The following is a 27,965-nucleotide window of genomic DNA, read 5'->3' as shown; positions in this document are numbered from 1 at the left end:
ATTTGCTTCCCACTGTCCGCCAAGTCTTCCGATCCCACATGGGCGTTCCGCAGACGACGACCCCGTGCGAGAGACAAGAAGCGGGCGAGAGAGGATGGCGGAGCGAGGAAGACTCGCGCGCGGCGATGAATGCGGAAGATGGAGAGAAAGAAAGAGGGGGTTCGGAGAAAAAAGACTTCGGAACGAGGGTTCGCGTTTGCTCGCCGTGGGAGAATTGGATCCTCGTGACGCGTAAGCCCTCCCCTCGATCTCCACACCGCGGCTCCAATGGCGAGAATCCGCACATTGTGACGGGTTTCGCGTCGCCGCGCTTGATCGAGGCTGGGAAGGTGCCCCTCCTTCTTCTTCGTTGCTCTTCGATGCCTAAACTTCTGAATATATTGCCTTTATAATATTCTTTTCTGAGTCTGCAATCGCATTTCATTGGACTGTTCGTTAATTATTGTTTTCTTGTTACTATATTCGGAAATCTTGATGGTCTACATGAACAACCAAAAATTCAAACAGACTATGTTGCACAGCCACGATAGGTCATTGGCTCAATTCTTGGTGATGGCCTAGACTGCCACCTAAGGATGAAGGACAGGAATGATGCAGTTGGTATCAATAATAATTAATCATATTAAAGCATTTTGATACTCATATTTTACCAAATTTTGCTTCATTTACTCTTGCAACAAAAACATGAAGGCTAATGGAAAAGAAGTAGTGTAAATAGTGGATATAGAATTTGAGAAGGCATGTCATGCTGGTAGAAATTTTGCCTACCGATCGCTTATATCCCATCTTTCTGACATGAGTAGACACACTAAGAAAATGGCCTATATGCCTTTGTACGATGAAGCATAGGTGTTGAGGCAGATGTATGGAATGAAGATACTTTAATGTTCTGATCTTTGATACCTGTACTGCACTATGCTTTCTCCATATTTGTCTGAGGGTGCACTAGCGTCATATTTTTCATTTGTTATTCTATGGTTCAACCTAACAAACATCAATTCACCAAGGTTTCCACCATCTGAAATTTCTGTTATTGTGATTTGTTGAATTATCGGTTTCTAATCGAAGCTCTCATCTGGTCATGTCTTAGAACTTGCCCTACATTGGGAACTTTCTAGTTCTTCTCATATACTGTGTTCTTTGGCTAAGAAAATGGAGCTTTCAGTCTGACAACTCGGAATGCATGGATTAATTGAGACTAGGATTCTTCATGAATAAAGGAAAAAGTTAGCAATTAACATACAAGTCAGGGGAACCTTGAAATATTTTTCTTTGTTTTTTTTGCCTTCAAATTATAAATACCACTTGCAAATCGTAAGCTTTATGAATATTCCACTTCTTCCAATATTTTTTTTAGGTAGGAAATCAATATCATCATTTAACAGTTGATTTGATGTTGACAATGGGATGTAAAACTTTATAAAACTGGGTCTTCGTGATTTTGAGTTATACTTTGAATCAACCTTGTATTAGAAATGAAGATAGTGATGATGTTGATCATTGGATCATGACCTTATGACAGACTGTAGAGGCCATTAAGTTGGTTCAGATCATGGATGAATTTGTAACTGAGTTTTTTCTTTTTGATTTTTTTTTCTTCTTTCAGAAAGATTGATGGAAAAAATAAAATTAAAATGTGAGTCAGCTATAAATTAAATCAATGAAGAATGTTCCTGACAAACATATAAGAAACAAGCACCATGTAAAAGCAAAACTTGTGTACACCCACACTAGCTTGTTACAAAATAAGAGAATAAGATATTATTTCTTTTTGTGGTATCATATCTTGGCAAATATCATACTGTATAAAGATGTAAAGTTACAAGAAAATATCTATCCAACTTCCATGCTTATCACCATAAGTCCAGAGATGCTGGTTTTAACTATTTCTAATAGATAGGAACTGTTGCCTTGGATACAATCCCGCCAAATGTGCCTCATGGTTTAATAAATAAATAAAGGATGCCTCTGAATAGAGTTAACAAAAATTACTCTTAGAATTGTATTTCAATAGTAGATCTATAAATATATCAAGGATTTTAATTTCGAATGATACTACCCGTATTGGGCGGTATGTACCGGTCCGTCAGCAGATCGGTACGCGGACCGCTTGCTACCGGGCAGTATCAACTTGGCTGCGGCGAGGGAAGAAGAAGCATTGAGGGAGAAGAGAGAGAAGGCGTTCAAAGAAGAGGAAGAATCGAGAGAACCTTGACGCTTCCCGATCCGGCGTTGCCCTCCCTTGACGATCCCGATCCAGGAGGTAACGGAGAGGCGGCAGCTCGACTTCTTCTTCGCCGAAGGCCGGAGACGTCTGCGGCCTTCGACGTCTTCATCAAACGTTGTAGATGCGGAGAAGACCGCGCGTCCTCTCCTCGTTTGATGCGACGAGGAGAAGAAAAGGAGGTGATGTCGTCGAGGCAACGTACGCCTCCGTTTTTCTATTTTTTATTTTTTATATTTTAATATTATATATATATATTGAGCGGTACACCTTGGTGTACCGCTCTATCATGCACTTAGCTGGTTTTGTCTAAGTCGTACGACACCCTTGTGTGTTCGTCTGCAAAGTTCAGTCTCCCCGAAACCTCCTATGATCCCTTAGGACCTACAAAAGAGAAAACGAGTTAGAGAAAGCGTCTCACTTAGGATCCACAAGTAGTCATTTCAGCAAACATTTCATAGTCAATGGAAATTACAAATAGACTTCACAAGCTCTGAATGGTTGCACAACAAAGGGTCCAAAATGGTCCACTACAGACCAAAATCCCGACAAGTGTCCACATGACACAACCTTTTTTTGCAAGCCTAGGACGACTACCAAAACCAAAGAAAATGAGGTTACTAAGCCTACTGCCAGCCCTTTACATGCTGTGCAAAGCATAAACAAAACCGAAAGATACAGACATGCATGAGTATTACATCAAACACCCGGTTTATAATTCTGTTCGTGTGCCCGTACTGTACTGTATCGAGCAAAGCTCGAAACTCCGGTACAGTATGAAATTACGAACCTTGAAATATATCACAAATTATTTTTGTGAGAATTATAATCAATGAGATTTATGAATCAAGAATCCTTCAGTGTCTACTTTTGAATAGTCAACAGTCAATCATACTTTATCTATCTTGGCTGAATCATGAATTTTGTTCATCATGCTAATTACTCTAATTATTAAGAGAAATACAATTGCATACTTTGAACAACAGAGTTCTTCCTTCTTTTTGCTGAAGATTAAAAGACCATGGCTTTGACTCTGGAATTCTAAAATAAGTTACTACAGCATTTCCTTTGCAGAAATGCAAGAAATTGTGAATAAATCCACTTAACATTGGTATTATTTCTTTCATAAATTATTTGAGCATTTATCTTACGTATCATGGTTTACAACAACTCTGTGGTCTTTGTTTGTTATTCTGCTGTCTTTCCCAATTCCATATTTATTTTATATAATTTATAGCATCTAGCACTATATCACAGGAAACTGACTTAATATTTGTTACTTCTGTTCATTATGAAAAAAAATATTGTCCTCTCGGATGAATCTTCTATTGTATTTTTGGAGAATAACATATTTCTTACTGTTTCTGTCGCACAAGTGCCTACTTTCTTGCAATAACTAATGTCATGTTTTGACTACATACCAGCAAACACTAATTCAGCCAAATGCCTAACAGGCAACCCTCGCCCATCTAACTGCTCAACGACAAAATAAGGAAGCTTAACTTGTACCTGTTAGACTGGTTGACAAATTGATTATCTGTAAGTTGTGTTATCAGTTATGATGTTCATTGCTTTTGGGAAGTGCTGGTTGAAGGCATAACTTTTTGATTTTTCCTTTTATTTTCCATGTTTCTGTGTTAATTCTTTTGTAATGTCATGTGTCTCAGACAAAGGGCGAGTGATGAGAATCATCTAGCTTTGTAAAGGATTTCAGAAAAGTTTATTCTAGGCAAAGAAATCAATAAAAAAAGTCATCAACTAATTGGTCCAGAAATTCTCAGAGTTGTGTTAAAAATTGAAAAATCTTTTGATCTTTTTAGAGACTCTTTTTGTATCAAGTGCACTCATTTATTATTTAGATGTTCTAGAAGTCACATTTTGAAAAGGCATACTAATTCCTTAGGAGATTACTCTTGGGAATCATTGCCTTCATTGATTATACTAAGACTCCTAAACCCCTATAAATAGTGGAGTTTGTCAATGGATGAATTACTTCAGATTTGAATGAAAAGAATTGCATCTTCCCTGGTCTCGTACTCTCTTCTCTTATCTCACACTTCTCTTTCTTTCTCTCTACTTCCCTACTTTGTTCTACTTCAGCAAGTCTTGTGCAACTCATATTGTTTACCTCGTCAAGCATTTAGATGTATTCTAATCAATCCGACACTTATGTATTCCTTCCAGATATATCTGAGCACAATAAACTTTACATGCATTCTCTGATAGATTGCTCACAAACATCTGTGGAACATTAGAAATTTCCTGATATTTCTAATAGAGGATTTTGCATCTCTTCAGCTCTTCTCCTTAATTTATAACTTCTGCTTGCTGTGTTAGGTACATGGGAGTCCATGCCAACTGAATTTTTAGTCAATGTTGTCTTCTTGTCTTAAAATGCTATTTTGATCTGAACTTCTTATCAAGAGAACTCTTGTGCATAAAACTCATCTCTTATTTTATGACTGGATCATTTGCATAATCTAGATCAACTGGCGTGGTTCATTCAGCATGCATTTTGCGTTAGGAAGAGATGTTATAGATGTTTTCTTTACCATTTGTATACTCATCGTCATTGCTACTGTACATGGATTTGTTGGATGCACTTTATCCTTGTTTGTAGTTACCACTTGTTGTGGCAGTGCTGCTTAGTTGCTATTAACTGGCTATATTCTTTAACATCACATGGCCTACTGCTTTCCTATCATTTCATATTGTAACTCTCCTGTTTATAGGTATTTGACATACTAAATGGATCTCATTATTCTAATAATCTACATGGCTCTTATATGTAAATATGTATTTCATTTACTCCTTTATATATAATTGTATGACTTAATTTATATACTGTAGACAGACCTAACAATGTTCTTAAATTGTTTTGTTCTGAAGACTTCTGTTATTAGGAATAAAGGAAGATAATGCAGTTGGTTTTGTTTTATTCCCTGATCCAGTTGAACCACAAGTAGCAGATGGCCTCTCCTCCCAGCAGTGAGAATGTGACACAATGTAAAACATGTCGCTGCGGAGAGGGGGATACCAATCTCTTGACCACGAGGGCCTCTGACAATCCTGACAAACAGACATATAAATGTCCTAATTGCGATGTTAGTAAGATTTTGTTTAGTTTAAGAATGAATTCTTTCTGCTGGCACATTTTATTTCACTTGCAAAAATATGTCATGGTTCATGTTGGATTTAAAATTTTCAAAGGTTGAATCTAATTTCATTCTATGTAGCTTGGTTTGTAATGGGTTAAAGCATTTTTAAAGCATCCTTGATTTAGTTACAGAATCTGAAACAAAGTCCAACACTAGGTTCATCCTCGATTTAACTGTTTTACTGATTCTGATTGTTTTTTAAATGGCCTTTCACTCATATGGAGCATAAAAATATTTGTTAGAGTCCACTCTGGAGTTTAGATTTTCTTCCTGATACCTTTATAACCTTCTTTGTTGTGCCTTAAACCCTCCTCATAGTATCTTACTGATTATATTGGATATGATATGAAAGCATGAGTTCAAATTCTTACACCCATTATAAGAACCAGTCTTGTTGGGACACCTTCCAGCTTCCATCACTAACCTGCTATACTTATCCTGATACTCTTTTAACTGGCTTTCACCCTTTTGATGAGTATGAATCTTTCACAAGCCCTGATTTGGAGTCTAGATTGACTTTTGGATGTTCTAACTGTAACTTTCTATTGTGTGCCTCGGACCCACCTTATAGTAACTTACATTTCATATTTGGTATTGTAAGCATGAAATCATTTCATGATTATATTATAAGATCCATGTTTTATTAAGGCACTTTTGTTTGCAATTGCTAATATTGTATGTCACATGTGCATTCTTTTTTATTAGGCAGAAGATAAGAATGTGCTGATCACTAGTTTGAAATGACTGCAGGTTTTCAAGAGCGGGTCACTTCTCGTTTCATCTAAAGGTAACTTTTCACTAAAGTTGCTGGGCAATCAAGGCATTTTCAATAATGGGATTATTGACATACTAAGATTTTTATTTCTTTTGTTCCTATATATTGTTCTGGTGATCTATTATATGCTTGTTTGGAAAGAAAGCCAGACATTATCCTTACAAAATTCTTATATCATTTACTTACCGACTTATGCCTGTGTCCAAGTTATGTCTTGCCTTTTTGTCTTTTTTAGCTTACTAATGAACCAGTAAGACTGATTTTTTTTCCTTGTTTTTTCGATTCTTTTAACCCTTTATGGAATAGAAGTAATGATCTTACTTGAACTTGCTATTACTTCCTTCTAGAAAATAGCATAATCGCAAGTCTAGGCATTACTTGTTTGCCGAAACCCGCCTTCCAGTGGCTTAAAGCCTTGAACTGTCATCGAAATTGAATGCTTTACATCTATATTTTGTTCCATAATTGGTGTTGATATTGAGGGTAGAGAATCTGTCATCGGAACCCATCAAGTATGATAGTTGTGACTTGTGAGTCTTGTGACTGCCACATGAAGTCGTAACATAGAGCCCTCTTAGATGGAGAACTCATGATTTGCATATAGAGTAATGAAGATTGATGAATCACCAACTGGAGTTTGGCCCATAATCCATGGGTTAAGCTCAATTCAGGACTTGCAAACCAATATTTTGAAACATAAGCAATTGAATGTGACTGAATGATTTAAATAATTTGTAAAACTACTGTAATAATTTGTTGCATTTAAATATGCATAGGGACCAGTTAGTAGGATTTAATAGATATATGAAATAATGAATGCCGTAGTTGAATTTAGCCAAAGCTCATGGTAAAACAGAAGGTTTCTCTTTCTCTGCAATGACTTTCATAATGAACACAAAGTGTGTGTCAGATCTAGACTGAATTTAAGATGCTAGGATTCCCCAGACAACTCATGTTCTAGCTGCTGGATAGATGTACCGTGTCAGCATGTTACATGGGGTACATCCATATCGTTAATCTATAACACATGTAAATCAACGAGTGTGTTTGGACAATGACAAAAATTTTTGATACATCAATGCATATACCATCTCTACCTGGAATATGCATGTGCTGGTACAGCTCATTGTCCTTACAGATGTATATTTTTGTGGTTAACAAAAGACTTTTCTATGTTAATTGTGAAGACAAATTTCAGAATGTGAAAAAAAGGGAAAGAATGTAGCTGGTCAAAGAGAAAGCTGAAGAAACTCATGTGATGATTTATTGGAGAGGAGACAAAAGAGGAAAGAAGGGACAAAAATAGCTTGTATTATATATTCCATTTGATTCAATCCCTGGTAACTTCTTGTTTTAATATAATAATAATATCCTCTTTGATTTTCATGAATGCTTCCTCTTTTCATCCTTTTGGTTGAAGAAACCAAAGTTTAAAGTTATCCATTATTATTAGTTACTACCTCTAAACATATAAGAGACACAGTTAAAGAATAGCAGCTGCCCTTTAGTTCCAGAGCAAATCTGATAAAGGCTTTTGGAAGAACTCAAGTGCAGATTGGATATCTTGTTGACTTTGCTTTCTGTTATCACAAGTTCATTGATAAGCTGGTCATGTTTCAAACATCGTATCTTCCTAGCCCTTTGATTATGCTGTTGAAGACCAAATAGTAATTGTACCACTTAAGATTTAACATTTTGGTATGGTGTGAATATTGGATGGTGGTTGCACCAGACACCAGGGATGTTCCTGTATGGACCAATGTACTGATAGCCGGTATGAGTTTGTATTGTTCAGACCAAGGATTGAAATATCGTACCGTACCGAAGTTTCGACCTTCTCTCGGTACGGTATGGTACTGTATATCGAGTGGTATACCGTTCGGTATATATATATATATATAAATATATAAATTAATATATATATATATATAAGTAAAAAAAAAATTTGGCGACGTCGCCTCTTTCTCTCTCTCTCTCTCTATATATATAATCTTATATATATATATATAAATTTAAAAAACAATGTGTCACATCGTCGAGGTGACGTTGCAGAAAAACTATATATATATATATAATATTTTATTTATATATTTATATATATTATATATAAAAATTTTGAAAAAAATGTGCGACGTCGCCTTCTCCCCGGGCGGGGAGACGTCATAGAAAAACGAGGCAACGTCACCTTTATATATATATATATATATATATATATATATATATATATATATATATATATATATATATATATATATAATTTATAAATAAAAAATACTGCTCGGTAGCGAGCGGTTTACATACCAGTTTATTGTTCGACCGGTATGTACCGCCTGTACCAGACGGTATCATTTGAAACTGTATACCTTGGTTCAGACAAGTGTCCACAACACCACTTGGTATGGTTTGATATGAGTGGTATTTATCGGTCTGACAGGTTACTGGTTCAGTACACTCGAACTAGACCTATACCAGGTGGTACCGCCCAATACACTGTGGTACAAGGTTGATAGTGTTTGGTACCACCCAGTGCTAGGCATTTTTTTTTTCTAAATTTCTAAATTTTTATTTTTTTGAAATTGGTAGACACAGGTATTTTGAGCACTCAGTACACTGGTATGCAAGGTTCGTTGTATCGTACCGTACCGGCGTTTCGACCCGGGCTCGGTACGATACGGTACCGGTGTACCGGGCAATACATTAGGGCGTACCGAGCGGTACACCCTATTATACCGAACAATTTTATATTTTTTTCATACTGTAGTAGTGCTACAGTATAGTACTGTAGCACTGTAGCGGTACCGGGCGGTCCACGTACTGGTAACCCGTCGGACCGGTACGTACCGTTCGATACGGGCAGTACGCTTCGGTATGGCAGACCTTGCTGGTATTGATCCGATCCCTGACTGGGATACTACTGTTATATGAAATTATAATCCTTGGTTCAAACCAAGAGAAAGTGGAGAGGAGGGGAGGAAAAGGAGGTGGAGAAAGAGGAGGATAAGGAAGGAGGAAGAGGAAGAGGAAGCTGAGTAGATGGTGGAGTACTAGAGGGGACGAGGAAGCAGTGATGGTGGTAACAACACAGCAGGGAGTGAGGCGGCTAGGAGGAAGGGGGAGGGAGAGGGAGCATGAGAGGAAAGAAAGAAAAGAAGAAAAAAAGCGCTTGCTGCTGGTACCTTCGTGTTTAACCATTAAGAAGTGGCAGTACACCAAAGACAGTAATCATAATGGGCAGTAAGCCCGGTTTCAAACTGGATTGTGTGACATTGTTCAATTAACATGCCCAGAATCTGGCCGAACTAGTAAATACAGGTTGGTACAGCCTGATCTAACTGACATTTTAATTCTTGGTGCCTCTATTTCTCAAGTCCTATAAACTGTCTCGATATATATATATATATATATATATATATATATATATATATATATATTCTGAAAATAAGGTATTTAAAATTTGTTGCATTTTATCAGCTCCTTCACCAGATTGGTGTTTCAGTTAGCTTGCCGGGTTTCAAATTGGATTGTGTGACATTGTTCAATTAACATGCCTGGAATCTGTCCGAACCGGTAAATACTGGTTGGTACAGCCTGATCTAATCGATGTTTTAATTCTTGGTGCCTCTCTTGCTCAAGTCCTATAAAATGTCTCCATATATATTTTCTTTTCTGAAAATAAGGTCTTTATAATTTGTTGCATTTTAGCAGCTCCTTCACCAGATTGGTGTTAACAGTTCAAGTGTAATATGGTTCCAACTCTAGCTTCAATATCAGGAACTTGACCATTAATGGACTGGAAGAGGTAGTATGGTTCTGTTGGAACACATTATATGGTCATTAGTCAATTTGGTCAAGATACAGTTGCTTGATGCAGTGGTCCACTACTTTCTAGCTTGGAAGGATCTAGGTTATCTTGGGAGGACTGTTTGGTCTGCTATTTGTTGGTCTATGCTAGTGCTTGTTTCATAAGCAAAGCACAAGGAGACACTGCCATGCATGGGCACTCCTTTCTATGCTTCATCTGGGCACTAAACTTGCACCGGTATGGACACTCCTTTTTTATGCTTTAATTAGACATTGGATTAAAAGTTATGTTGGATAGCAGGTGATTGGTTATTTGTTTGTTAAAGAAGTTGCCAATATATGGAATTTGTAAGTTTCAACTCTAAAAATGAAAGAATAAGCAGGCAACTATTTACAAGAATGACATGCAATCTCTTTCATTTGTTTTTAACATAATTTTTTGATATATGAACTATGAAATGTATCCTGCTGGGAGATTCTTCTACAGAGAAGTTCAGTTTCTAAACATGACCATGTGCATTCATAGGAGTCCTACCATGTGCAATTAAATTTCTTATTTTAATTGTTTAGTTATGCTCTTTATTAAAATCTAAGTTTTCATTTTCTATGCTCATTTCTATTTCCCTGTTATCATTAATTACAATCCTCATGTGTCATGGTTTTAGGATATTCTAAATATAACTGGTCGCCGTTGATACTTTTTGTTAATTTAAAAATGTTTTCAATTTTTAGTATGATTCATCTTTTCAAATCATCAAAAATCACAGGAATAGGTTGGACATCATGGAAGAAACGTTGGTTTGTCCTTACACGTACATCATTGGTCTTTTATAGAACTGACCCTGTAAGTATATTATATATGATATCTCATATTTGTCTGACCTTTAGTTTCTATCGCCTACTTTTATGATTCTTTTTTGTTATGATTCTTTTAGTACCTATTGCCTACCTTTAGTATCTATATGCCTGTCCACGTATCTGGGTTGTTTTACGTGTATGAATAGTTTATTTTCTACGTTGACTTATTTAGATGATAACCACTTCAACAAATTCTAAATAGCTGTACTGCCTGATATTCATTAGTTTATATTCGATTACCTACTCTAAACCTCAGCACTTGCTTCTCATATTAACTTAAAATAGGACAAATATTCCTATTAAAAAAAGCTTACTAGTTGCTGCAACTATCATTATAAGTTACTCTAAACGTGCAGTTGCTCTTTTATTAACCTAGGATAAACATTCCCCTGAAATGAGAGTTTGCTAATAACAATAAGTTATTTTAGTTATTAGTATGTAATGTTATTACAGATTTATACTATATTTAATGGTGGGGTCCACCAAAGTTATAACAGTACAAAAGAGTTGACTTTGCATCTGGTTTATATGATTCTCGACCAACATTTTTTTGCTCAATTGGCATATCACCAGAATTGGAACTTTTGATCCTACTATATACTAATAGTCGATCTAACATAAGATGAAAAATTGTATGGTATTTTCTGTAAGTGAAACTGAACTAATTGGTTTAAAAAAAAGCTTAAATGGCATATATGATTTATCCCTCTTAAAAGAACTAGTTTTTCATTCTTTGTTGCCAAACAGGTTAGAAGTGTATGCAAATTTTCTTTTCGTGAAATTACTCTAAGATGTTAAACTCTTACATTCCACTAATCCAGCATGAAGATCTCAAGAAACACATATGTAATTATCCTTTCTTCATTAAATCTATCATTAAAAATTGTGGTAAATTATATTGAGAATTTCAACAGTTATTCCATCTTATAAGAATAAAAAATATAGTTGATTCCTCTATATGAAGATTGTGGTAAATTGTGGCACGTATCACTTTTACTTTTCAGGCTACCCTCCCTGAAAAAGGAAGTGAAGCAAATCCTACCCTTGGTGGTATTGACTTGAATAGCTCAGGAAGGTGGGAATATTTGATGTATTATTGAAGTCCTAATCTAGCTAAATGTTGATTGTATTATAACTTGATTATGACTTTGATCCATCATAAAATACAGTGTTGTGGTGAAAGCAGACAAAAAGCTTCTGACAGTGCTCTTTCCTGATGGCCGTGATGGACGAACTTTTACCTTAAAGGCATGCAAATATGTTGCTCCTGTACTTTGTTAGCTTTGTTCAGTTCTTTTCTTCCCCTTCAACTTTCTTTGGTATTACAGGCAGAAACTTCCGAGGATCTGTATGAATGGAAAGCTGCATTAGAGAATGCTTTAGCTCAAGCACCTAGTGCAGTTCTTGCAATGGGACAGAATGGAATATTCAACAATGATGTAACTGATTCAGTTGAAACTTCAAATGATAAATGTATGCCATTTTAAATATATTTGCTTCGGGAACATTATTGTCATTAACTTTTCTGCAATTTTTTGTATTTAACTATTAAAGATGCATCACATTACTTGGTAACTCATGGTATCTTATTGTTTTCTAATTGTTCTGGAGTTCTGTTTGTCTCTGAGCCATCAAGCTGAGCAGTATCTGACTCAAGTTGTGCGACATATAAGTCAGTTCATTCAGAGTAGTGTCTTGATATATGTTTGTTTATAAACATAAATTTCTAGATGCTTTTTCACTGTTTTAAAATTGATGGAAATGCTTCTAAAAGTTATAGGAAATATTTGCACTGTTGATCCATATCATGATCAAACTGGGGCTAGTTTCTTCTCTGATTTCACAGAATTTAGTATTATCGATCTAATATGATCTTATTTTGATTTTAAGTATTTCACTTAAATCTTTTTTATTCTATCTCTCTCTTCGTCAGATCTTTTACAATATTATTTTTCCTGAAATGGTCCTTAGAGAGGTTTGACATTTTTTCTCATCTCTCCACAGACCCAAAGTCTTTCTTTTATTTCTCATTCATCCAAGATCTCTATCTACTCCCTCTCTGAAATATCTCTTGTATCTGATATCTCTCTACTCCAACCTCCAAATTATCTCTAATTCACTTTAATTAATTGCAGAAATATGCTAAAACAAACTGCTATTTCCATGATCTCTATCTCTCTCATATATTGCAGAAATATTCAATAACTTTCATACAAATTTTCTGTTTGGCTATTCTTGAAGATATGTACAACTTCCTGGTCCTCTGTTATTTTAATCCTATGACTGAGCGGTTTCTGCTTTTCTTTTTTTCTACTTTTTTTGAAGGTGGGGATAGGGAACCTGAGAAATCTACCATAGTTGGCATGCCTATCCTGCTTGCGCTTGAAGATATTGATGGAAGCCCATCTTTTTTGGAGAAGGCCCTAAGGTTTATCGAACAACATGGTAATTTCTGTTTCGCATGCTATCTTTGACAAAACATTCTGATCTTTTTTGTTAAAAAAATGTGCACTTCATGTTTTAATGAAGTGTTTTATTGTCATGTTCAGATCAGTTTTATTTTGCTTTATATAGTTGTATCTTTAGAAAGTTGCTTAATTGCATGTGTAAGGCTTGTCCAAACATATTGCTGATGTTATTATACAGCAAATCTCTCTCTCTCTCTCTCTCTCTCTCTCTCTCTCTCTCTCTCTCTTAAGGCAAATGTATGGCTACATTTTTAGTTCCACTTTTTAGTGTGCTAAAATATATAAAAGTCAAAAGAAATTATGTTCTGTATACTTTTTCTAGTATAATTGAACTGCTCGAAATCCAACTGTTAATCTTTGGCTTAAATGTCTTTATTTATGTGTTTGTCTGTGTCTCTTCAAAAGGTATCAAGGTGGAAGGAATATTGCGGCAGTCTGCCGATGTTGAAGAGGTAAAACGCAGAGTTCGAGAATATGAACAGGGTAAGTTTGCCTTTGTAGGGTATATCTTTTACTTGTTCTGAATACACTAGTAACATTTATTTGGAACCTATTCAAAATTTATCCTCTTTATCTGCTTCATTGCTTTTGATATTCGCAAGCAGTATGACATGTGAGTATGAATAATGTTCCAAGCAAATAACTTTTGGTTTTAGTTATGGTTAATACCTTTATTTAAGGACTTTATACACACCTCTTTTTCAGGAAAAGTTGAATTTTCACCAGATGAGGATGCACACGTTGTTGGTGACTGTATCAAGGTACAATGCCACTAGAACTATCAACCTGACATTTTTCTGTGAATTATGCTAGTGCAATTAATTTCTTTTTACTTGCAGTATGTGCTGCGAGAGATGTCAGCTTCTCCAGTTCCTGCTTCTTGTTGTACTGCACTGGTTGAAGCATACAGTATGTTTGGGCAGAACTCTTATTTCATATTGTCATAGACATCTTATTTTAGATGTTCCTTTATCTAAAGCTTACAACTTTTTTTTGTATTAAAATGCATTCCAGATATGCATGTTTGGAAACTGGAATAGAGTCTTTTTAATGCATTATGCATTTATGGGTAGATGAGTTGAGCCAATTTCAATTATTGGCATGAGAAGAGTTACTTGAAGACATGACATATTTTTATTAGAACCAATAATAAGAATTTGATAGATCCCTTAGTTTGATTAGTGATGAGTAACCAACCCCAAAAAAATCGGTTGTGTAACTTGTTACTTTTTTGTGTTGCTTTGTTGTGTCTTATTTTGGGTTTGATTTACAATTGTCAAATGTATGTATAGAAGAAGAATGAAATATAGGAATACTAGACAAACTTGTCGTCCCAATGAATTCCACTAGAAGTTAATGTTGGGTGATGATAGTAAACAGAGCTTGTTGGACTTACTACTAGCCACTTGGGCTAGCTTTTTTGAGCCACAGGTTCAAATACCCATTATACCTAACTGGCCAATGGGCACATTGAGCTGTCTATGAGAATTGATTTTTGCTGCTATTGTGATTCTATCATCACTAATGTGCAGAAGAGTGAGCCCAATTCAAAGTAGCAAAATACCACATAAATTGTCCAAGTGGCATGTATTGCGTGGAGCCACCATTGTACCATGCTTCTTGGTGTGTAAATGACCCAATTACAAATGAATGAGCCCTTGTTTTTGTTTGATACAAATTAACATGCGGTTCCTTGTGATTGGCTTTAGCTTGATAAAAACTGTGGTATCTCAAATAAAACAAGCCTATACATAAAAAGGTTCAACTTCGATCTATTTACAAGAACTAACTATCTTGGAAGCCCTATCTAGAGCAGAGAGGGTGGGATGAAAAGAGGGCCTAAAAGGAGATGATTAGAGGTAATGGTGAGTGGTGACAAGGGTTTAATTGACAAAAAAAGGCAAAAGAGGGGCAATATTTTCAGAGAATAGGAGAGGGAATATATTGGCATTAGTGAACGGAACCTCAGGGTTTTTAACTTCTAACTATAGAAAGTTAGAAACCACAGCAAATTCATATATATCTATCTCTCCCTCTCTCTCTCTCTCTTTGCTTGTACTGGTCCTATCAGTACCAGTGAATACAAACACTACTATGTTATAATGATATTGGTGCTATGCTAATGTAGTCGTTAAGCAGTATTGGTACCAAACCAAGATTTTAATCCTTGCACGTAGCATACCTTCATCTAATGTGTACTACATCTATTTTACTGAATTTGTGTAAGTATTTGACTTGGCTTCGGCTGGTTTGACACAGCACTAAATCACCCATAAGCAAGATTCATTTATTTTAATGAGCTAAGCCCAACCAAAGTGTATTGATACCCAATGTTTGATCACCATTCTATGTGGCTGGATGGGTCAGCTCGGTGCCCAATAATCCTGGCGCAGGAAGCGTACCAGGTATTAAGCTCAGTTCTTGACCAGACTTGATAAAATTGTCCATCTGCATACCAATCGATGGTTGGACTGGTAAAAACTACACTATAAAAGTTGGGGTGGTTGATTTTTGATCCTTGGCTAAGTGCATGTGGTACCTTGTTGGCTTGTTCAACATTCCTAAAGTATAAGAACCAAGATATATGGAATACAAATTGCACCGGACATGTTGTCCTTTACTAGTTGACATAGTGTTCTTCCAGTCCATGGTCATGTTTAAAACATGTGGGAAAATGCCTGTTAAATGTAAGTTGAAAGGATGACATTGTAGTTGTTTGTACTTGGTTTGAACTTTGAACTTCCATGGTTTTGACAATTTTCTTCTTGTACTTAAACGAATGCTATGGCACATGAATTACCTAACTTCTTTCACCAAATATAAGATCTAAAAGACCCAGATAATTATATTTAATATTCAGATTAATTATCAAAATTCTTTTTGTTATAATGCAAAATCATGTAACATTAACTTTGAATTTGATATTTTCAAGGAACTGATCGTGGAAGAAGAGTTAATGCTATCCGCTCTGCCATATATAAAACTTTCCCGGAGCCTAGTCTTCGTTTGATGCAGAGGTATATTAGTTACACCTAGGTGTTTATGGTTTTGTTTCTATGTGCCAATAATTGCTTTGTTCTAGGTGATATCATTACTTTCTTGAACCAACAGCTTCCTTTTTGAAAAAAATAATTGTCATAACCATACCTTTTCTCATTCTCTTTGCTTCCCCCACAACATATTTCTGCCCGTACAACTTGTTACCTTTTGCATGTTCTGGATCTTCTGAAATCTGAATATTGATGGTAAGTCTTGGGTAATAAAGTTGATGGTAGGTATTGGGTAATAATTGCCTGGATGTTAAGTTGTCTATCAGGGGATTCAAGGTTAATAACCTTCGCTATGAATTTAGGTGAAGTTCCTTCTATGCCAGAAAAAGGTTTAACATATTATTAGTCTACGATAGATGATCTTTCCAAATGTTTCCACTCTGGTGTAACCGTGCCCTATCGATGCTATTTCTAGTTTCGAAAGTTTTGTGAGTTTATTGATAAAAATTTAGTGACAAATCTTAAAAGCCTCCTCAGATGTGTATTTGGATTGTTCTTTTTTTTCTGTGACTTTCATTCACTATCTTTTACATCTTCCACATTCTTTTAATGAGTTGCTTTCCATGTTTTGTCTTTTCTGTTCATGTAATGTGCTTGCTCTGTCCATAGATTCTCAGGCCGATTGGTGATCTTTATAATGTCAGTATATTCTTCTTGCCTCATATTATTGCTTTTGGCTGATCACTGATTGATTCGTGATTATTAGTTTCCAACTTGTTATATACTTAAGCTTAAATCATTTTTTATGGATGTTTCATCACTTAGTCTTCCACTTTTCCTAATCCTGATTATTTGTCAACATCTAATGCCAACTTCTGGATATTTAATATGTACCAAAAAATGTTAGAAATGGCGTGTAGCTTGAGCAAAAATACTAGTTGGTATGGGTTGGTTTTAATGATCTGAGCCATGACAGGTTAGCAAACCCGGCAATTTTGTTCAGTCCAACTTGGAAAGCTTTACCATGATGCCTGGTCCAGCTTAGAATAGTGCTTACAGCCCAGTACACTTACCACGCCTGGTGGTCCAGCTAAAATATGACCCGTACACACAGGTGTACTGGGCAGCAATCCAGTTTCCTTTTTATTTGTAACTTTTCTAAAATAATTTGACCCTCTCCCCTCTTCTTTTATCGTCAACTATCAACTGCAGTTGAGAGGTAGCTTGCCATCCTCTCTCTCTCTTGGAGCTTCTCCTTCTCCCTCTCTCTGTCTCAGCTTCTCCTCCTTTCTCTCTTTGAAGCTTCTTCCTCGTCTCTCTCCTCTGTTTCCACTTTCACCATTGCCACCTCTCTATCTTTGCCCCCACCTCCTCCTCGCATCACTACGACCTCTTCATCTTCCCGTATCACCGTTGTCACCTCCTCACGTTGCTCCTCTTAGCATTTTTGCTGCATCCTCCTCCTTTGCCTCCACTACTACCTTCTGCTCCTCCTTTCTGGTTAACGGTAAGGACCAGTATCATCTTTATGAACCAAATCATTATAAAGGAGTCCAACAAAAAAAAAACATTTTGCATATCAAGATTGAATTTAAGCTTGATATTTTAGAAACTATAGTCTAATGCACTCTGGTTTTTTTTTTTCCCAGAGATATCTTTATATCTTTCCCACAAGTCTAGAGTGCAGAAAAATATAGTCATTTTGTTTAGGGTCCCAGATCTGCCTTTAATTTGCCAAAGATGGACATACTAGGGTTAAGTGAAGTATTAGACAAACTCGTGTTAGATAAAAAGGTTCAAGTTCAAGAAATCTATGCCAAAGTAATTCAATATTATCAAGACATTTTTCTGCAAGTAGGTGATGTCAATGATTGCAAATTTTATCTGAAATAAACCTTGTGCTGTAGTTTTCAAAACACAGCTTAACTCTACTCTTGGGATCTCTTTTACCAGAATTTATACCTTTCCTATTAAGTGTTCCAAATTTCAACTTTCAAGTATCATGTAAACAAGACTCGTGAATTTTTGTACATGCAACTTTTAATCCTTAAATTTGTGGAGTTGCTGCAGTTCATAATAATAATATAGTTGTTGAACCAAGATATAGAATCCCTATCTTATGGTTTTACATACTAGAATACTTATTATGTAATATTCTGTTGGCCTCTTTGTCATGGGACTTGCTTTCCTTTTCTTGTTTACCTATAGTAGTAACTTTTCAATATGTGATATTTAGCAAGTTTGAGATTGATCATCATATTTGGATGTATGTTTTGGGATATATTATTTATTAATAAGATTTTTCACCCTGATTTCTTTTTCCAGGATTCTCAAGATGATGCAAACAGTGGCTTCCCACAAGTCCCAGAACCGGATGTCACTATCGGCTTTAGCAGCTTGCATGGCCCCATTACTTCTCCGTCCTCTTCTTGCTGGAGATTGTGAATTTGAAGATGACTTTAATATGGGTGGAGATGGTTCTATTCAACTTCTAAAAGCTGCTGCAGCTGCCAATCATGCTCAAGCTATAGTCATAATTCTGTTAGAGGAGTTTGACAAAATGTTTGATGTAATGTTTCTTTTCATTCTAATGAAAATTGATTGAATTTATTTGTTAGTTTATCCGATCTTGCTGAACTAATAAATATTTGTTAGGAGGATCTCTTGCATGAGGGCTCAGCATCATCAGATCCTTATTCTGATTCTGAAGGTGATCTTGAAGATGATGTTTCAACTGATAATGACATTCCAGAAGATCATGATGAGCATGACAGCAATGATGACTTGACTGATAATGACATTACTGAAGATGATGGATATCATGATGAGCATAACAGCAACGATGATTATTCGGATAATGACATTCCAGAAGATGATGGATATGGTGATGAGCATAATGGCCTTGAAGCTGATATAGATGATGATTCTGAAAATTCATGCAGTGAAACAAATAGTGAAAGCCACAGCAACATTGGAAATGATCCGTATGATAATGAGGTTATAGTTCCTATGTTTTCACTTAGTTATTCTCTTGAAGAATTTACTTCATTTTACATTTATCTGGGTTATGTAATGTTTGAATGGAAGGAGTAAATTAAAAGACATGTATGGGCCAGTATACGTATATGCTTTCGTACCCAATTGTTATGGTAAAAAGGAGAAAAAGTAGTATGTTACATATATGCACCTGGTTGGTTGGTCTCGACTGATCAGTACAGCAATTCTTGGGTGGTATACAATGAAATTGCATTCCTTGGTTGTACAACTATTACTACAGTTACGGTCTTGTAAGACATGAAAAGTCCTTTTTTTAATGCTTATAAATACCTTGTTAGTTGAAATGGTCTGATCAAATTGTTTTAAATAGTTTTTATCTCTTTGGTTTCTTGGTCTTTTCTGATACTGCTTGTATTTTCAGCTCATAGACAATCAGAAAAGAGGTGGTGCATCTCTTCAAGAACATCAAAAGTCATCACAAAAATCTGATATTCAAATTCCTGGTGATTCTAGCATACAGAAACATGAAACCTTGCTGCACGATAGTGGTAAAGCCATAGCTTTGCATGGTGGTCTTTCCCATGAGTGTCTTAGTGATTCGCCACAAGTCCCATGCTGAGGTTTATAAGTCATATTTTGCCTTCAGATGATGGAGAAGGTGCAGATAAGCCAAACAAACTAGTCGTCTCCATAAAACGACCTGCTATTTGGGGGCGCACTCCTGTGAGTATATTTGTATTTCATTATTGCTTCCCTATAATAAATCAAAATTTTTTTCTTATATATCTGCAATATCCAGGCAAGAAAGAACCTTTCCATGGAGTCAATTGACTTAAGCGAAGATGAGTATGTCATCTATTTACTTAATGTAACTTTTCTTGATTGATGTGATCTTTAAGGTCCTATTTGGTATGCGTTTTTGAAATTCTGGTATTTCCCCCAAATTCAAAGTGGGACTCAAATTCCAACAAAAATTCCCATTTTTGTTTTGCAACATTTTTGAAATATTAACCTAGGATTTCGAAATTCTAACCATATTTGTGTTTGATGGAGGCGAAATTTCATGCATCTTTCATGTATACCCTGGTATTTCCATGGTCCTTAATTTCCAAGTTCTAAGGGTACTGTGTGAACCCAAATCCTCATTTTTATAGTCTGCTGACAGGAATTTCTAACCTGCTCAATTTCAAGTGGAGAAAAGATGGTGTTTGGGTGAAATCCTGAGGTTTCAGAGAAAACCCCCACTAAATCTACAATCCAAACAAAACCTAAGTTTTCTTTTTCTTCTTCTACCGACACTTTTTTGTGTTTGAGGTGTATCATTTTCTTATGTAATCCAAGTGTGTAGCTAAATTTTGTTCTATAAGTACTTGATCAGGATATCAATTATGCAGGACTTGTTTTAGCTAGAAACTCTCGCAGGCCCTAAACAATGTTATGCATGACTTTGGGTTTGTTTATTACTGCTTAGACCTTTTTTGGTCAACATGCTGTGTTTTGACTTATGTTCGCAGTTTGCACTAATTGTTGTTGATTTTAGATATCATAAATGTTATGGTTAGTTATATTGCGACATGCATCTTGTACTCTGTTTGCTTCTATGACATATAAGAATTGTTGTATATAAATTTATAAATTCCATATTACTTGCTCGTGGTTTTACACTTTGTATCTTAGGAGCTATTGTCTGACTAATTTGATTTTCACCTAAGGTGGAAATGACCTACTACATGTGTTTGATCATCTTTTGGTCATATTATGAATGAGTTGGATCGGAATATGATCCTTGCCTGATTGATCACTAGCTTGGAAGTCGTTGCCAAAGAATCGTATCAACTATTCCTGGAATAAAGTTTTGCCTTTTTTAGTTGGGAAATGAGTCTTGTTTTGTCATGGTTTAGAAACCTCTATGGCTACCGATATCAAAATGTTTGTGCTATATTCTTGTATTGAGTTAGTCACACTTTTATACATAAATATTGGTAACATCCTCTTGACAGGAATGCTATTCAAAGGCTTGAGAACACTAAGAATGACTTACAAAATAAAATTGCCAAGGAGGTACCTTCTTTACTATGACAATTGAGAATTTGGTATACGTATATATTGTTATTCATGTGTAAATCAAGCAATTCTTTTGTTTTAAGGTAAAAGGGAATGCAGTTTTGCAAGAGAGTTTGCAAAGACGAAAGGAAGTTTTGCATGAGCGCCGTTTAGCTCTTGAACAAGATGTAAGTACTGCACGAGCACCATTTAGCTCTTGCATGAGTGCCGTTTAGCTCTTATTTTGTTTCAGTTAAACCATGATTCTTTTTTCTTGTAAAGCAAAAAGTCATTTGGCCTTCACTTTCTTGCTACAACAGCTAACTCTTTTGCCTGGATCGATGATGGGGAGTTAATTATATATATTTGATCTCAGTAGAAGGTTGTTTGTGTCTATCATGTCTTTGATTTGAGTGTTCATGTTCTGCACTAGGTCGTTGTTAACTGTTCATCAATAAGAAGACTTAAAAGAAAGTTACTTTCTTGTTTTCTTCTTATGCTATAATACAATTTCTATGCACTTGATTAATAGTCTTGTACCAGTTTAATTTTGTCATCTGAATTGCTTGCCCAAACAAATGAACGGTGAATCAAAACATGGGTACTGTGTGAACCCAAATCCTCATTTGTCATAGAAATGATTTCTATAACGATCAGAAACCTTTCAAACTCCAAAACAACATTAGGCAGCTGCTATATTTAGAAGTTAGTAAATAGTGGATTGTACTCCTACATCAGAAGTAGGCCCAATGAGTGATAATAAGACACACCTATAATGTTGATCCTAACTGATGTTCGCCTAGTCCAGTTGGTCCTTTGTTAGAGTTAGGAATTTTAGATTTCAATTAATTAACTTGTAAATCATGGTTAAAAAGTTACATTTTCAGCAGATAGAATTTCATGAGAATTATGGAATATACAAAATAAATTTTAGGTTGATTGGTGGTCATACTGAGAATATTAGGAATGAATAGAGTAACATGAATCTAAGTTTAAAATTTCAACGGCATTGCCTGTTTAGTTAATAGTTAGCATGGTCATGCCATCAGCAGTACATGACAATCCACCATGCCAACAAGTTGGTGCCACTGATTCACTGAGATTGGAAAAAAGAACTAAGCGATAACAAAAAGCCTACAAAAAAAAGTATAAGACTCAAAGACTCAATTCCCGCTGCCACCCTCATTTTCTCTGGCCTTGCCATGGTGGCATGAGATGCAGGCGCAGATTTCCAATGTGTCTAATTTCTGTACATTACCTGATCACTGTACCTGTTTGGTTCCCTGTCAAATATCTGTTTCAAGCCAAAATGAATAGTAGAAACCTGTTCCTATAACTTTCGAGTGAACTGGTGTTGGATCCCCCTTTAGATCATTAAGCTGTCTGTCTGCTCAAGTATTATCAGACTATTTCCTCAAGAAGTCATGTAATTGCAAATTTTGTTCTAAAACTTCTCTAAAGGGTCTATGATTTTTTTCGAATTTTTCTGTGACTCATATCCATTGTGGTTCCTTTTACATATATAAGTGCGCAGATTGCTGTCTATGCATCTATAAATAAAGATGCTGCTGGATTAACTGGCTATCAGATGATCTCTTAGTGACTTTATTAGTTTTTCATTTGTATTACCTGAGTGTTACATTCAACTCTAAAGTTGTTGCCAGCTTTATCTTGACATGCATTTCCTGTTCTGACATGCTATGAAATGATTAAGGCTGTGTTTGGACATGTTCTAATGCCAAACCAGTCCTTTTACATGGTTTAGGTAAAACTTTGAACCTATCTTTTTTTCTTCTTAATTTTTCCAGTTTGTATCTCCTGTTATCCTGTTATTTGGTTGAGATTACAACAAGTTTTTAATTTTGCCCAGTTCAGTATGATTCGACCGGTATTGACCAGTCCGACCGCCAACCGTGATGTGGACAACTCAAACTGGGTAGTCTGGTCCGGTTTGTCAACTGTTGACTCTTTTCTTTTAGATGTTGTGTCGCCCAATGTGCTAGGGCTTGTGAGGAGCTCATGAGTCACAACTCTTTCTGAGTGTCTCCTCTCTGCTGCTCATCACTGCTCATGTGGCTGCCGCTTGCCACTCGCCGCCTACCGCCCTCATCTCTGGTATATCTTCTCCTCCTTTTCCTCCACCTCTTCGTCCATCACCTCTTCCTTCTTTTCTTCCTTTTTCTTTCTTCTTCCCTCTTCTTCTTCCTCCCCCCCTCTCCCTGTCACAGCAGATTGTATCGGTACCATGGTGCATTCCAGAATAAACAGGACCCATATCGGTCCAGCCATGGACTGAACCTGTATTGGTCTGGCCATGGACCAAACGGGTCCGGTACCCGAAATTGGATTCCTTGGACAATTGGCAGCAATGCGGGTCATGAATACTTATGATTCTGACTAGGATGACTTTGAAATTCTGCTGGAATAGTTTTTTGCACTGAGCTTCATTGTTAATGTCCTTTTTTTTGTGTTCCATCTAGCTTAATTTTATCTCAACTTAATTTATTTTCCAATTCCATGTACTTGCCAATATTCATTTCTTGTATTTGGAAAACATTTTGACAAGCTTCAACTTGAGCTTTATTATCTTGATTCTTCCTTGAACATCTTGTTATATAGTAGTTGCAAAGGTCCAGTTTCATTTGTTAGTTTATTGACAAGCAACTTAATATGACTTTACATAAATAAATACAAGAATGGTTGTTTCATTTAACATGGTAATTGTATCTGGAGATTTTGGACCTAAGCAGATAACAAAGCTTATAATACTTTAGGTCCTCCAACCATCCTACAAACTGTATTCGTGTATACCTCTTTCAAATGAAGTTTTTGTATCGCTTGTAAGAAATGTTATTTTGGTTCACTCACTGTGGAGTTCAATCATTTTTGTATGTTATATCGTTTTCACCAGTAGGAACGCTTGGAAATTTTGTCACAATTGAAATATATCTCTGTTGAAACAGGTAGAAAGATTGCTTGAGCAATTACAAAATGAGCAAGATTTTAGAGCATCTTTGGAGAATGGACTAATGAACACGCAACCTGGGAATGCATCTCTTGTTTCTGCTATGGATAGCAAGGTTAGTTTAAAATGAATTGTGTTTAAGTAGATAGCTGATTTTGCACTAGATTTATACTTGATAGTTGTGTTAAAAGACAAGGGCAGATCTAGAGGAAGTTGCTCTTGCTGAAGCAGATATAGTTATTTTGAAGCTGAAAGTTGATGATCTTCATGGACAGCTTAACAATCAGCTAAAACGAAGCTGTGTTTCCTTATGTGAGTCATGCAGCAGACAACTTCATATTAGTGATCATTCTGGAGAGTAAGATAACTCTTTCTTTGTGCAGTTCGATATGATATATTTACCTTGTCAGTTCTTAATGCATTATTATCATTTCCCTATTTTAATGGCTTTTTTTGGTGAGATGGACTGCATATGTATACTATGGTTTAAAATGAAGTACCTTTTTTATTGAAACTTATTTGTTACATAAATAACATCAAACACAGCTACATGATAACAATAAATCAAGTTTCTAGAATCAGGATAAAGTTTTTCATTGGCCATAAAATTTAAGATAAAGATTGGCCTATTCTGACCACCAGATGGTCGAAGCAGCTGAAATAATAATTTCAAAAAAGAAAACATTATAAGATATAAACAAATTTAGGAATCTAGAGGAAAAATATATTTATATAATTTATTTTCTTTGGCATCAGATGTGGCCGTTGCTTGTCACTTGATTGGATCTGATTGGATCCCAACCAATTTGGTTGTTGGTCTCTGGCAAAGGAACTGATCGACTGGCTAAACAGATCTAGCAACATTACAGCTGGACTTACTTCCTCCCTTTTCTTTTCTTTCCTCCTGTGCTTTTCTTTCCTCAATGGTCAGATTTGGACCAGGTCTGGTATCTGACTCATTTCCGTCATACTTGTTATCCTCCACTTCTTCTAGTTCTCTTCTTCCTCTTCTCTTGCTTGTCTGATAATGACAAGCAAGGAGGATCTGATCCTCTTCTCTTAGAAAGTTATTTGCTGTTGATCGACTTAACATGGTAATAATTGAAGCATATCAAGGACTATGATACTACACGTAACTAGTTTGCTAGTTTTACACCTAATCAGATGTATAGATCGCGACTACACAAGTAATGGATATTGGAATATTATTTCGGGGGAATTATTTATTATACCTTGATGAGTATTTGTTTGATACAGGAAAACTCAGTTGGAAGATGTTAGGAGTATCAATCTTGTTGATCAACACAACAAGTTTTTGAAACAAGCAGTAAGTTTATCATATCAATAGCCTTCCTTGCAATTTTTACATATTCTTTTCTAATTAACTGGCATACAATCCTTATGGAGCTGATGATCCAAGTTGGTTTCTTTAGTGGATTAGTAATTGTACTAAATTAAAATTTCCTATAGCTGATCAAATTGTTATTCATAAAGCACAGGACATACTACCTGTACATGTCTACTTGAAGATCTTGTTTGGTTATTGTCAGCTGTAACTACATTCCACCTCGAATGATATATCTTCTTTAATTCATTGATTTGATATATCTTGCCATTCTTTCAAATCTTGTTTGATAATATATCCTAATTAAAGGGTATAACTTCTATATAAGGAGGACGCTTTGTCTGGAGTAGCCCATGAGGCCAAGCCAGTAAAAGAGCAAGAGCTACCTTTTTCAGAAGTCACAGAGCCTTCTCTCGATAAAAAAAGTGATCCCATTTGCCAGAATGCTATTGGCTTGGGCACTAGAAGTTCTTCATCCACTGAGGACTCACTTTCAAAGTTCTCCCAGCAGTTCCAAACGAGGCAAAGTAATTCAGAGACTCCAGTTAGCTGCATCTCATACAGTGAGGTATGCTAGTATCTTATGAGGATTTCTTGCTTATCTACTTATGCACATGGTTGTATCACCGGTACTCATTCAGATGACAATGCAATTTATCCATGCAGCGTAATGCTGACTGTGAGAATGTAGAAACCCAACCCCGAGAATCAGTGTCACCATCAGATGGGCAGCCGTCTGAGAAGCAAAGAATAGACATAGCAAATCAAAGCCGTAAACTATCTAAGGGACTTGGTAACGATCCATCTACTGAAGAGTCTGCGAGAGTTGGCCAAATTACTGCTTCGAAGAACTTCACTTTGGGCTGTGAAGATGTGAATCAAGCCCAAGATTCCTCTTTACCTGGGAAACAGTCCTTGCTCAATCAGTGGCCAACTAAAACAGCATTGGATAGTTTGAGATCTCAGACTTCTGCTAGTGTTTCATCTTCTGAGCCCAGTGGAGTTGCAAAGAGACTCTCTTCCAGACCTGAGGTAAAAAAAACTTTTGTAATAATCATATTATGCAACAAGTTATTTCACAGTAGATTTCAAGGGACTCACTAACTGGCTTGGAAAGATTGAGTTTGATTAAAATATTCTGATTCTACTCAGGAAACTGTCTCTTCAACAGCATCTGCACTTGCTAAGTTGACAAACCGCCTAAACTTACTGAAGGAACGTCGTGCCCAACTAGCAAATGAGCTTCAAATTATGCATAATGGTCAGGGTTCAGGTCCAGATGTCCCTCCCTTGAGAACCAATGCTTGATGACTGAATTAAATTGAAGATATCTCAAGGATTTTTGTCTTCCTGACTGTACAGGTGCTTCTTCCATGTGATGATGATAATTGCTCCTCTCAACTTGGTGAATTCCCTTGAAGGCTCAGGATCATGTTGTCCTGACGTTTGTGTAAGCTGGATGCTTATATTTCATCTCTGCTTCCGAGAAATTACCAATGGGAATACGAGGTTTGTGATAATACCTGTGTGAAAACAATTCCAGTGTTGGGTAGTGACCGAAGACAGTCGAGCACTCTGTTCCATGGGGAGGGGCGCTTCCATAATCCTATTGTCTCTACCTTTTCATGATTGTCTTCTGACCACATGCTTCAAAAACAATTTTCTAATTAATTTTGTTTAATAAATCTCATGCTCTGTCTGCACTTTCCTCGTTTGTTTTGCTTCTCGGCCATCTTCATGAAACATAATCTGGAGTAATTGAGCTTGTAATCTTCCATCAACATATTGTTCTATCTCATGGCTTTGCTGGTTATCCAGTAGCTAGGCATGATATCGAACTTGCTGAATTTTAGAGGTAGAATGCTGTAGTGTACCGAACAGGAGAAAATAGTGGAAGAAAAGAGTCGACTTGTAGCTCCAAAATGTTTCACATTGTGTTTAGATAATGTTGGTGGAAGACAATGTCTCCTTTTTTTCTTTTTTTTTTACTTTGTCAGACAATGGTGAAATAATTCTTATCACACAGTCTCTTGTGGATAATAAAATTGAATAATTTTTAAACCAACGTATGGTTTAATTATTCATACACTAAGGGCATGTATCTCTTTATGTTTTATACGATTAAGAGTGCATCAAAATTATGGAAGGGTAATAAATAATATTTAGATGATCGTTCTCTGGATTCACGATTCCAAATAACGTACCGTTTTATTCCTCCATTTGACGGTGACATAAAGAAATACCATAGCTACAATCTAATCAATTCCCCACTATATAAACATCAACACACCGCCTTTCTCTCACTCTCTTGCGCGCCGACCGTCGGTCTGCTTCCCCAAAA

The 27,965-nt window shown here is 36.1% G+C and overlaps 1 protein-coding gene across 5 annotated transcripts; it reads left to right on the top strand.

Moving 5' to 3' along the window:
• Nucleotides 1-188: 188 nt before the first annotated feature.
• LOC135598906 (rho GTPase-activating protein 6-like) lies at nt 189-27,160 on the top strand. 5 transcript variants are annotated; one of them, XM_065093401.1, is made up of 27 exons: nt 189-329; nt 3,679-3,763; nt 5,176-5,328; nt 6,133-6,169; nt 10,726-10,802; nt 11,821-11,891; nt 11,986-12,064; nt 12,145-12,289; nt 13,142-13,261; nt 13,690-13,767; nt 13,990-14,045; nt 14,124-14,193; nt 16,217-16,301; nt 18,600-18,843; nt 18,930-19,271; nt 19,693-19,819; nt 19,918-19,994; nt 20,071-20,117; nt 21,272-21,332; nt 21,419-21,502; nt 24,278-24,394; nt 24,471-24,637; nt 25,537-25,606; nt 25,953-26,192; nt 26,291-26,656; nt 26,777-26,897; nt 26,987-27,160. In XM_065093401.1, the coding sequence occupies exons 3-27, from the start codon at nt 5,194-5,196 to the stop codon at nt 27,001-27,003; spliced, it is 3,033 nt and encodes a 1,010-aa protein (XP_064949473.1). In that variant the 5' UTR covers nt 189-329; nt 3,679-3,763; nt 5,176-5,193; the 3' UTR covers nt 27,004-27,160. The 5 variants fall into 5 exon arrangements, with proteins under 5 accessions (XP_064949473.1, XP_064949479.1, XP_064949486.1 ...); XM_065093407.1 differs by having other exon boundaries at nt 26,777-26,885; nt 26,987-27,152; XM_065093414.1 differs by having other exon boundaries at nt 24,555-24,637; nt 26,777-27,051.
• Nucleotides 27,161-27,965: the final 805 nt, after the last annotated feature.

This window comes from Musa acuminata, chromosome BXJ1-2 (assembly GCF_036884655.1).
Source record: "Musa acuminata AAA Group cultivar baxijiao chromosome BXJ1-2, Cavendish_Baxijiao_AAA, whole genome shotgun sequence".
NCBI classification, from domain to species: Eukaryota; Viridiplantae; Streptophyta; class Magnoliopsida; order Zingiberales; family Musaceae; genus Musa; species Musa acuminata.
This window is presented reverse-complemented; position numbering and strand designations above follow the sequence as displayed.